This window comes from Arxiozyma heterogenica (genome assembly GCF_036370985.1).
Source record: "Arxiozyma heterogenica strain weizmannii chromosome Unknown scaffold_16, whole genome shotgun sequence".
NCBI classification, from domain to species: Eukaryota; Fungi; Ascomycota; class Saccharomycetes; order Saccharomycetales; family Saccharomycetaceae; genus Arxiozyma; species Arxiozyma heterogenica.
The window spans coordinates 266,270-278,507 of NW_027042669.1; the positions used below are offsets into that span (position 1 = coordinate 266,270).

The 12,238-nt window shown below is 30.5% G+C and overlaps 5 protein-coding genes across 5 annotated transcripts; 2 read left to right on the forward strand and 3 right to left on the reverse strand.

Moving 5' to 3' along the window:
* Positions 1-810: 810 nt before the first annotated feature.
* On the forward strand, positions 811-1,506 carry VPH2 (Vph2p; the record flags this gene model as incomplete). Its single annotated transcript, XM_064857887.1, has 1 exon — positions 811-1,506. The coding sequence occupies one exon, from the start codon at positions 811-813 to the stop codon at positions 1,504-1,506; it is 696 nt and encodes a 231-aa protein (XP_064715247.1).
* A 354-nt stretch (positions 1,507-1,860) lies between these two features.
* On the reverse strand, positions 1,861-2,826 carry OAC1 (Oac1p; the record flags this gene model as incomplete). Its single annotated transcript, XM_064857888.1, has 1 exon — positions 1,861-2,826. The coding sequence occupies one exon, from the start codon at positions 2,824-2,826 to the stop codon at positions 1,861-1,863; it is 966 nt and encodes a 321-aa protein (XP_064715248.1).
* Positions 2,827-4,503: 1,677 nt separating this feature from the next.
* DGR2 (Dgr2p) lies at positions 4,504-7,635 on the reverse strand (the record flags this gene model as incomplete). The annotated part of the gene is made up of 1 exon (XM_064857889.1): positions 4,504-7,635. One exon carries the CDS (start codon positions 7,633-7,635, stop codon positions 4,504-4,506), a length of 3,132 nt encoding a protein of 1,043 aa, XP_064715249.1.
* Positions 7,636-9,478: 1,843 nt separating this feature from the next.
* SRP21 (signal recognition particle subunit SRP21) lies at positions 9,479-10,090 on the forward strand (the record flags this gene model as incomplete). The annotated part of the gene is made up of 1 exon (XM_064857890.1): positions 9,479-10,090. One exon carries the CDS (start codon positions 9,479-9,481, stop codon positions 10,088-10,090), a length of 612 nt encoding a protein of 203 aa, XP_064715250.1.
* Positions 10,091-10,236: 146 nt separating this feature from the next.
* Positions 10,237-11,904, reverse strand: SSH4 (Ssh4p; the record flags this gene model as incomplete). Its single annotated transcript, XM_064857891.1, has 1 exon — positions 10,237-11,904. The coding sequence occupies one exon, from the start codon at positions 11,902-11,904 to the stop codon at positions 10,237-10,239; it is 1,668 nt and encodes a 555-aa protein (XP_064715251.1).
* Between the last annotated feature and the right edge of the window lie 334 nt (positions 11,905-12,238).

A 12,238-nucleotide genomic window follows, 5' to 3' on the forward strand; every position in this document is an offset into this window, starting at 1 on the left:
ATTATTCACTAGTTAATTTGTACACATAACTAAACCATTGTTTTAGTATCCTCTCTTATAGATTTATCAATTTTTTTCAAGGTTCTTTATTAAATCTTATAGATAATAAACCACAAATGGGATCATATTTACTAATTTTTAAAGCTTTTAATTGACTTCGTTCTATTACAGAATATTTGGACATATCTTCCTTTTTTTCATTAGAAGGTTTCACCATAACTTAACAGAGATTTTGTAATAACTTCTATCAGTAATAAATATTTAAGCTAATTGTTTCAAAATTTTTGATAGATTCTGATAAAACTTTAATTCTTATTTTATTAAATCTTCTTGATAACATAATAAACACACTTGTCTGATTATGATTTCACAGTTATCAATTTAACAAATTCAGGTTTCGCTCCTCATGACAACCACCATTTCGCCCTGTTAATAATTAAAATCATCACTCCTATTTTTATGATAATTCCAATAAGGGTAAAAGATGTTTTGACTTAGACAGGATGATTCTGTAACATAATAAAAGGAACATGTATACAAATAATCAGTAGTGCGAATAATATGGTTCTATTTTAAAACCTAAATGAATTTTTTTTCGAAACATATATATATAGCATAGAGGTTTCACTAATCAAAACAAACAAACAAACAAACAAACAAATAAAATTAATATGGAATGTGAAGAAAAAAATCATACATATATATACTTGCAGATTCCAATGTGACTTAAAGACAGATCTTTTAAAGTTAAGTAGAGAGATAATTGCAGAGGATAAAAAGATAATAACCTATTCCACTAGTTCCTTAGTTATGTTCAAACTCAAATTGAATCCTAGTTTAATCAATTTCTTAAAAGAACTTAGAAATCAAAAAATCATATCGAATGAAGAGTTAATTGACTTAATTGACGTACAAGGATCTATATCTCTCCACACTTTTTTAGAATTATATGGAAAATATCAAGAGGATCGAAGTTCTAAAGATAAACCAAGTTATGATATCAAACATCTATTAACGCCATTGGAGTTCCAATTCAAACCCAAGAACGCGCCCGGTTCAAACTATTCTCCAGAATTCAAACAGCATTTAGATAATCTACGATATAAGTTAAAGGAAAAAGAATACCAAGAAATGATTAAATCTAATTCAACTGAAACTTTAGGCCTTGGAAATAGTATAGATGATTTCAACACTCCTGATCTGACACCATCACAAATAAACAAACAGATTAAAGAACAAGTAACAACTGTGTTTAATATTCTTCTTAGTGTGGTATCTGTGATAGTGGCAATTTGGTATTGGTCTGGATCCTCAAGTAGATTTCCAGTTGAAATTAGAATACTTCTATGTTTATTTTTTGGATTGCTAGTATTACTTGCAGAGGTAGTGGTATATAACGGTTATTTACAGAGACTTAATGAAGCAAAGACAAAAGAAAAATCAAAGAAGGAAAGAAAGAAAGTCATTAAAACAATTAAAATTGATGCAAATAGAAAAATACAATAATGATTAAACAAATACATGAAATGCTTCATATATTTTAATACTTATAAATTAAACGTCTATTCTGGTAAATACCTGAAATTTTCCAATAATCCAAACTAAAAGAATAGTTGAATTCACAGAATATCTATAATATTTATTATCACTATTTCCCCCCTTCTACTTATATTACATAAAAAAAATGCATAATATGAATCTCTTCATATCTCCACCTAAATTTATATATGTATATTTGCATGCTCACATATATATGTAGAGAATATCCCAAAGTCTATCTATGGATGCATGTTAAAATAATGTTATCAAATCACAAACTATTAATGAGAAAGAAAAAATAACAATCAAAAGTGTAATCAACTAATCATGTCCCAAGACTTTCTTTTCAATAGAGTAAACTAAATGCATAGTCTGTTCCATAAGTGTTAAGCATAAGATTGTATGTGGTGCAATTCTAAATACTTGAGCTTGGAACCCCTTATACAAAGCCATTGGGCCTTCAATTTTAACAGTCTTCATTAAACAATCGATAGGACCTTTGTATTTGTTAGTCTTTTGATTATATATTCTTGTTAGAATGACATCCCAAGGATTCATCACGACTGCAACACCTAGCCCAGAGATAGTACTAGCTAACAAATGTAGATGTGGTCCATTTTCCATGATATCATGTCTCAATAAGAAATTTTTGGCTGTATTGTAAATTGGTAATTGAACTGAGGAACCTGCACCAGTTCTTAAAATGGCGGCATCTACACCTTTAAAAAGACCTCCAATACCACCCTGTTTGTAAATTGTTGATAACCCATTCCAAACACCGGTATAGTGGGTTTGATCACCCAATTGAACAGCTGTGGAATAAGATTGCATTCTTGTCTTAACTAAAAATAATGGAGATCCAATGACTGCACCAATAATACCTGAGAAAGCACCTGAGAACACATTAACACCCACATTTTGAATATGGTGACTCTCTTGATTCGGATACAAATATTTATTTAATGTTAGTCTAATTGGTTCGTAAAACCCTAATCTAGAGCCATTTAATGCAATTTGATAAATATAGGCAGAGATCAAACCTTTTTGGCAACCTCTGATACCTTCATTTTTAAAAGTAACAACAATACCTTGGAAGGGATTTCTATAGATATTTTCACCTACTGCTGACATTTCACCTTGCAGTTGCATTCTAATTTTAACAACTTCGACAGGGTTTGTGACAGTAACAGCAAAACATGCTGCTAAACCACCTGCTATGAAGGAACCAAACTTTGAAATTTTTTGAGCTGCAGTCTTTTCAACAGGTTTCTCTACTTTTTCTGACATGGTACTATCCAATTGATTATATGTATGTATATATCTATATCCGTATTATTAGTAAATATTCTTATCGTTATTCGATGTTTATATATTCTCTTCCAGGGAAGGATTAAAACAGACAATAGTTTGTATGGTTCTATTACGGCCCAGTAAAAATGTTAAGAAACAAGAAGCAGAAAAAAAACGGTGTAACTCCAAATACAAGCACTTAAAACAATATAAAACGACAAAATCATAGATCCTTTATATACATGTTCGACCTCCCAGAAATCGCATAGCTCAAAAAATATTTATATTTATATACACATAATTATTAGGTACGTGTGTGTATTATACATATACTCATATATTCCTATCAATCTCTCCGTAGTCAAGATGACCGAGCTCAGAATAATAGTAAAACCATCGCTCGAAAGATCTGAAAAGTTTTAAACCAAAAGGAGAAGAAAGGGGAGGGAGGGAAGAAATGCAAGAAAACAAAAGATACCACACAGTTTTTCTCTTTGTTCACTGTGGTGACTCAATGACGATTTCTGCCGGAGATCAAATTCCGTGCTGACAGAAAACAGCGGGAAGAGGGAAAAACGCCGGTACCGCTCCGATATCGGCCTCAAGAACCTTCAAGAGTATTTTGACAAGCAAACTAAATTATTCAATCAAACCAAAATAGTTTGAACATTTACTACGTAAAAATCCTCACATGTGCATTGCGCAGTGGGGAAAAAGAAAACGAAACAAAAGTTAACATACCCAAATGCTAATTCATTGTATAGAAACTCTAGATTGAATACATTAATATCAATATCTATCCATGACTTTAAAACTTCTTGTTATAATAAAATCATAAACCTATTTAGAGAATAAATACCAAATAATATTAGCTAATATATTTACATATCTGTATTCAGCTGATGGCAAGATTCAGTATATGTGTCCAAGCTCAATTAATTTTATTCGAAAAGAAAAAAAAAACATATCTTCAACCACTTTTTCTAAGATAAGATTAAACTATATCCAACGAAATTATACTGATTTGAGTAGTATTTTTGTGAAAAAATAATACGTTTTACTATTTCTTTTCTACTACACAATTTTGCCTTTCATAAAGAGCTTAAAGAAAGGCATTTTTCATTAGCACATTATCATTGTACAATTGAAATCACAAATGATTCAGTTATAACATTCCTTTTAGAATCATTAGCTTTATAACGGTTTGTTCACAGCATGTTCGCTACATGCACCAGCTTATCTTCTACACTTCTCACTTTAACTAGGTTCCGACTGAAACATATTATTATTCCAAAGCTTCTCATGTTTTGTCTATTATCTCCCTCGTAGCTATTCCCTTTTTTTTTTTGTGAAACTCCAGTACTAAGAAATTAAATCTTGTTAATAGTAAATTTGAACTTTTTTCATTCTTTATCTTCCGTTTTTCATATACCTTTTTTTTTTGGGTTGAATTTCATCAATTGAAAATGCAGAAAGTTACTTAAATCCATAAATATACAGTATACAGTAGTAAATATCGAATATTTATGTTATTTTGATATTTTATTTGTTTCCAAATTTGTGCCAATTAAGCAGTCGTCAGTATTCAGTGCATAATAAATAAAGTTTCATAGGGTCCATCCCGCGGCACAATTATATATCTATATATTAAAAGAAGACAAAAAAAAACTATCTTCATCTGAAATTATTCAGTATTGTGTTACAGTCTATACAACGATAATTCATCTCCCTTTGGCCTAAAGAATTCTTCCGTATTGGTTCAAATCGAGTACCATTGCATGTAGAACAACGTAAATTCAATGCTGAGATACTATTAATCGTATTATTTCTTGAACTAGATGCACTATAAGTATTCCCCATGATGGAATGACCACCTTTCCCCTCTTCTACAATTTTAGGAAACATCCCAATATTACTTGTATCATTCATAAGTGGAGATTTATCGTTTCTTACAGTGGAACGACTTGAATCTATCATACTTCTTGAATCAGAACCGGTACTTAATTTTGTGAAAAGATTAGAAACATTGCTCTTTCTGGGACATAACCCACCACTATTTTTACCCCCTTTATTACCATTTGTATTTTTATCACCAGAAATATTCTCAACATGTGATGCATTTTTCATTTTGCTACTGTCATCTCCATCACCATCATGTACATTATCTTTTTCAGCACCATCACTATTATGACTAGTCTCATTACCGTTATCCAAAGAAATATTATTCGATTCCTTTGACTCCAAATCTGTTGATCCTGTCAATGTTCTATTAGAAGAAAATACAGAATGATCTAACATATCAAAACTATTACTTTTAGTAGTATTTGGAGTAATAGTAATATTGTTATTAGTATCAATACTATCATTGTTATTGAAATTATGCCTCATAATATAATCTTGTTTCTTTAATTGATCTAAGATACCATCTCTAACATCCTGACGCATATCAAATCTAAATATTCTGACTATACCATGCGAATCACTAGTCACAATAATAGGACCAATTATACTAGTTGAATCTGGTAAATTGTATTCTATTGCTGAGTTCAATAATTTATCACCTAATAAATTCTTTGACTTATCATCCATTCCATCTAATTCGTTATTATTCCTTAATTCCCTTAAATATTGTAACGTTATTTCACAAATGAAATCATTCGATAATGATAGAATTTTGGATGTTGTCTCTGGCGCTATGACTGTAGTAGTTACTGCATGATGATGCGCATGAAACGATAAATACTTTGAATTTTTTTTAGCAGATCTATCATTACCTGTTATGTTATTGGGAAACACTTTCGAAAATTTTAATGGCAATAATTTAGAACTACTATTAAAGAGATTTAAAACTTCATTTTTCTTTTTCTTTGTCCTCTCTTGGTCTGCCATTTGGTTCATGCCGTTATCATTAAGATTATTCTTAGTCTTAATATCATTTTGTTTATCAGAATGCAGTGTCCAACCATAAACCCAATGATCATCACTACTGCAAACCACAATGCCTTTATTATGGTATTTGACATATTGAGCTAAGTGTTGGGATGATCCACTACTAAAGCCTTTCAAATATTCTAACAATTTCCTCGTTTTGATATCGAATACCCGTATCCTTGAGTCATTTGAAGTGACAATAATTTGTCTATCTCTAGAGACTCTTGCTTCATCCTCAATAAATTCAATACCAGTGATCCTGGGTCCCTTAAACACTTTCCCATTGAGATCCATGCTTTCATAACTTCTAGAATGAATCCCCTGAGTCGACTTATCCGTGATATGAAACGATGTAACTGGTGTTAAAGTGCTTGTCTCTAAGACATGAATGAATCCATTGAAGGTACCTACGATAGTTACCTCTCCATCACTTGCGATTGTTAAAGAAGTGATCAAGTCATGACAATTATAATTGAAACACACACTGTTATCAATAATGGACCATAATCTAACGTTATGATCTAAACAACCAGAAATAAAGAATCTATCATCCTTTGGATGGAACCTTACACTTGTCACGAAATCGACATGGGGGAAAATTTTCAACGATTGTGATTTTTCCACGTGCCATAACCTGACAGTTTTATCCATTGAAGAAGTTAAAAGAAAATCATTTTTGGACCAATCCATATCCAGAATATCTTGAAGGTGTCCCTTTATAAATATGGTTATTGGAATTGGATTAAAAACCGGAGCATAGAGACTTAAGACCTCATCACCATCTGTTGTATTTGGACAAGAATTTTCAAATGAGACCCTGCTATTACTGTTGCTATTAGTATTGCTGCTAGTTGAATGAGTGGTACCATGGACCAATTGATTGATTCTTTTATTTTTTAGCAGAAAATCTTGATCTTCGTTAGCGATGTTATTTAATTCCCACCTCTCTGCTGGAGAAGATATAACTTTCCACACTCTAATAGACCCATCTTTGTATCCTACGGCCATATATTTCCCACTGACACTAAACTTTAATGACATTATATATAGAGAGCTATTGACACTGCCCTTGACATTGCTACTTGTACAATTATTTGATGAAGAATTTTTGTTGCTATTACTGTTATTATTATAAGTATACTTGTTAGAATGAATATTATTTGAATCAGAAGATGACACGGAGAGCCTACCACCACCACCACCCAATATTTTTTTAGAATTTGATCTGTCTGAATTATTATTAGTGGAAAAAAAAGGTGTAGTTGTTGAAGTAGGAGTATGGATATTGCTGTTATTTATGCATAATTCTTGGGCCAGAAACAGTTTGTTAAAGACACCTATATTTTTATTTTTATTTTTCATGTTGCGATAAATTTTGATATATTTTGGTTTCTCCAGAAAACTTTTAAACTGATCGTTATCGAATATAGAATAATCTTTTAGTTGGAGAGTGGATGGGTTAACAATAATATTATTCTTTACATAGTTAAATGAATGCAGACTATCATCTTGAATATCTATCAGATCTTTTTGATCACGGCTATGTTGATTGGTGTAAGTACGAGCGGGAAGATGCCTATTCATTTTAAATGACAAAGGTTTAAGATCAGCAGAATACTCCATTTCATTGAAAGTTCTTATAGATGCCTGAGCTTTTAGTGAGGGGTTAGTATTATCATTATTATCATTATTATTATTATTATTTTCGAAAGAGGTAGAGTTAGGAGTAGTATTAGAATTAGATGATACAGTAGAAGAATTAGTAGACACTAACGATGGAGTAGAGTATATAGTAGGCTCTATAGTATGTGAATTAGTAGGCAGATTGAGATCTGCATCTGTCGTACTATTATTACTATTGTTAATCGAATCCATTGATTAGAATATAAAGAAATATCGTAATACTGACAATAACTAAATATGGATTTAAAAAAAAAAAAGAAAAAAAAAGAAAAAAAAAAAGAAGATATAAATCTTTCTCTTTCCTATTTTATTAGATAGTAATAATAGTATAATACCAATATAACCCTTACTAATATTTGTAATATAATATAATGTAATATAATATAATGTAATATAAGATAATATTAGGTTGAAATACCCTATATTGTCTAAAAAATATTGTCAATTTTATAAACCTCTTTTGTAATGCAACTCTCCTTAATAGTGTATGTTGTGTAATTAACTATATAAATATACCGCATATATATATATATGTATATATATATTATATAAATATATGTATGTACGAATATAAAAGAAAATATAAGATAGATGCTAGCAGTTATTAAAGCCACCCATTACAATCGATCGCACACGCCCTACAACTACTAAAATAAACGGGAACAGGACGCAAGAATATCGAAGCATCTGTAGTAAATAAATGCTGCGACGCCTTCATCTTTATTTAATCATTCATCTACTCTTTCTGTGGTCCGCGGATTTACAGCCCATTCCACTCCGCTGTTATTGTTATTTGCCATCGCTGCCACAATTGTGTGAAATAACAAAAGAGCGAAGGGGCGAAGGCAAAATTGAAAAAAAAAAAACAAATTTTTGGGGACGAGAAATTGTAAGCCAAAAAAATGGAGGCGTGTTGCAATATTAATATAAAAACAGTTCGGGCAGAAAATAATATTCTGTGTTTTTTCCAAGAATCGCCGTTGAGTAGAGTGAGGGTTTGTGGAAAAAAAACCATCTCGGAATCAACCACCTACATGGATTTGGTATATATAGTTCAGGCTGTATTCATTTTCCTGTAAACTTTATGAGGGGTCTGAGATGTTCATTTTTTAGAATTTCTCACTTTATTATTACTCAGTGACTTAATATCTCTTTCTACATTATCACAATAATTGGGAGTAAACAATACATTTTTTCCACCTTTTTATTTTTATCGAAAGGATACTTGATAGTCTGTCTTATGATTGTTTAACTCAATAGTATTAATGCAACCATTTATAAATTCCACTGTTTTTTGTTTGCTTATCTCTCTTTTTTTTGGTCAAACTAAGTAGCGCTAGGGTTTAGTCTGAAAAACAGCAAGTCAGACATGCGTTACAATATTGTAGGGTTTTGATAAATTTTTGAAAACTTTTCTTTAAGGGTACTTTTCTCACCTTTTTATTTTCTTCCGCAAGACTTTTTGCATGAAAAATTTTAGGGTCCATGATTCAACAAAAAGAAAAAAGAAAAGAAAAAGAAAAAGAAAAGAGGAAAACCTCGCCACACTGCATTTCTCCGCGGAGTTAAGCCTGCTTTTTATTTTCCTCTCCCCCTTTCTTTCTTGCAGCACCTCTGTTCCGTGGAAATAGCGGGTTTTGTGTAAACACAAGCGGCATATCAAATTCCTCCAATTTTCCGCGTGGGTGTGTGAGTGTATGATACTTTTTATTTTTATTTTTTTTTTTTTTTTTTTGAAATCTTGACATCGTCGTTTTTTTTTATTTTTTATTTTTTTTTTCTTAGATAAGCAAATAATCATAGGTAAATAATATAATATGCTTCTACACTTAGCTGTAGATATACATGTGGATGATATCATACAATAGGTTGTTATAATCCTACTCTATCTCTATTTTGCGTTGTTCTTGTTAACAATCTCACTGAACATATATCTTTTATTAACTATATACATTATCGATAAATTGCTCCGTCAATTGAACATTTGTTGTTATTTCATAACTACTATTCATTTTAATAACCACACTACCAAGAAATGACTACAAAACCAATTGACACCTTTATATTGAATAGTGTAAGTCTTTTTAACGTCAATCCATCACACAGTATCATTTCGATCACATATCAACCTCCAGCTATACCAAATGATTCAAATGGTTCTCAAGTTTCTGGATCTAAACTTCCTAGATCTAAGAGATTCGGTAAAGTTACATTCAAAACGTCTAATCATCATCTTTCATCGAATTATAAATTCATAACCAATAAAAATAAAGATGTTTCAAGACTATTAAATGCAATTGGTTCAAATGGAGTGTCCATTAAACCTCAACATATATTGAAGAAAAGAATTAATCAAAAGAGACATAAATCCTCGTCATCGAAGGATAAGAAAAAAATATCTAATTATTCTATTACTGGGCTAGCTACTTTATTGGCCAATAATAAAATACCTAAATATGATTCCTCTATAATAAATAACAACAAAAATAATAATAAGTCTATTAATAACAACGACTCCACTGTATCAAAGAAAAAAATAAAAATAAAAATAAAAATAAAAATAAGAACAAAAATAAGAAAAAACATTAATTCATTGCATTTCCATATCCTAATCTCTTGTATTTCTATATCTTCCTATATAAATTGATGTTTTTCTATTTCATATACAAAACTGAATATAATATAATGTAATATAATTTACTATTTAGAATATTATTTCTAATGTTAACATACTCATATGAATATCAATCTAAACAAACGCACATGCACAAATAGATATATATTTCAGAAGAGTCATTTCTTCTTCTTTTTATTTCTTTTTCTTTTCGTTCTCTTCTTTTTATGTAATTTCTTATTTCTCATCTCTTCATCCTTCTTTATTATCATTGGTATAAATGAGAGTACCCCATTATTATTATTATTATTATTATTATCATGATCACCTTGTAATAACATATTACTATTACCCTCGATAACATCTTCATGATCGTTCAAACTATCCTCATTCTCACTAATATACTTAGGTGGCAGATCATCTCCCTTCTGTAAGATTATATCTTTGTTTATCTCAATACCATTATATGAAGGTGGGATGCCAATTTCTCCATAAATACTACCAAATGAATATTTCTTAACATTGGCTTCAATGAACACGTATCCAAGCTGTCCTAAATTAACATTCAATTCAATTGGATCACTCTCAATCTCTTCTTTATTTATATCATATACACGATTTAATTTATCCCCAATGTCTATGGATTCGCCCTCAGACAACTTTCGTCTTAAAGCAATATTATCAGGATCTTCTAGCAATCCATCTAATGTATAAGTCCTTGTATATGAGGCATTAAATGCCCCGATACTCAAAAACAAATCAATATGAACATCCTGTGTCACATCAATCACTTTTTTACCATTATGTGTAATAAATATTGCACCGCTCCTATATTTATAACCAAATCCAACTACATCACCTTCTTCCAATACAGGCAATAAAGTTGTCGCACTAAATGGATTATTTACTCTCAGTTTCCCGGTGGACTCATATGCTATAGAAAAATCTGCCATCCCCGGTGGTCTAAAATATGGGTATGGCACCGTTGTCAAACCAATACTGAATATACTGTTCGATTTTTTATTATATTTAAATATTTTAACTTCAAAGTAAACAGCGTCTCTTTTATTATAAGGTAGCGGAAAATTTAATATAGTAGACGAACTTTTATTATATTTTGTAAATGTTATATCCAATTTATCTTGAATGAAAAAACTTGGTAAAAAATTGCCATCCTTGTCCACATTATCATTGATGGAAGGTAACAAAAAATAACTTTGTATTCCACGATCCTTTAAAAATTTCAAATCATTATCACTGGTATACGAACCAAATTTTGTTATTATAGGTGGGTTCAACCTTTGGAACTCTTTAGTCCTTTCATATAAAGAAATCTCGAAATTGGATAGCTTTTGAAGTTCTTGATTTTCCAAATTTTTTAAAGTCTCAACATTATCTATGTTACCATTTGTATCAAGCCTCACACTATATGGCGATCGTATAAACAATGAATTTAACAATACATCATTGTTCTTCCTCCTAAAAATTCCACTTAAGGGTAATCTTCGGCTTTCAATACCACCAGAACGTTGGCGTAACCTAGATTCTTCATCGTAATGCGACTCTTCATCCCCACTACAGAATGTTATAAATGTTGCCAAAACAACCAATATAATCATTATAATGGCAAATGTTACGGAAAGGCTTATTAAAAATGCTAAACTTATGGTATCCGAATCTGAGTTAATATTTGATCCGAACCCAGGGACTAATTCATTTTGCGTCGTTATTTCTTGATGTTCCGATTTCATAGGGTAAATTCTGTCTACATTGAAAGTATCTTTATTATTAATGTACATTTTATCATTCATATCGTTTTGTATAGATGTATCTAATATAAGTATCATCTTTCAATAGTAACACTATTATCGTCTGTTAATCCTAATCAATTTCTCTGGTTATACTAATATTCCACATTAAAAAGAGAAATACATAATACTATTACAATAACCTGGTACAAGCTACGGTTCTCTCTTACTCTGTGTCTAGATATATTCATATGTATTCTTATATATTTGAGTAAATAGATACTATTATTAAAGCACTTGAGGATTTCTATTAACCATATGTATTACTTATTGTTTAAGCTTCCTTAAACTTCCAAATTTTGATGTAGAAATAATTATAGAAAAAAAAAAGTTTTACTAACTTTACCAAAACAAAATTGTTAAAGCCCTAATT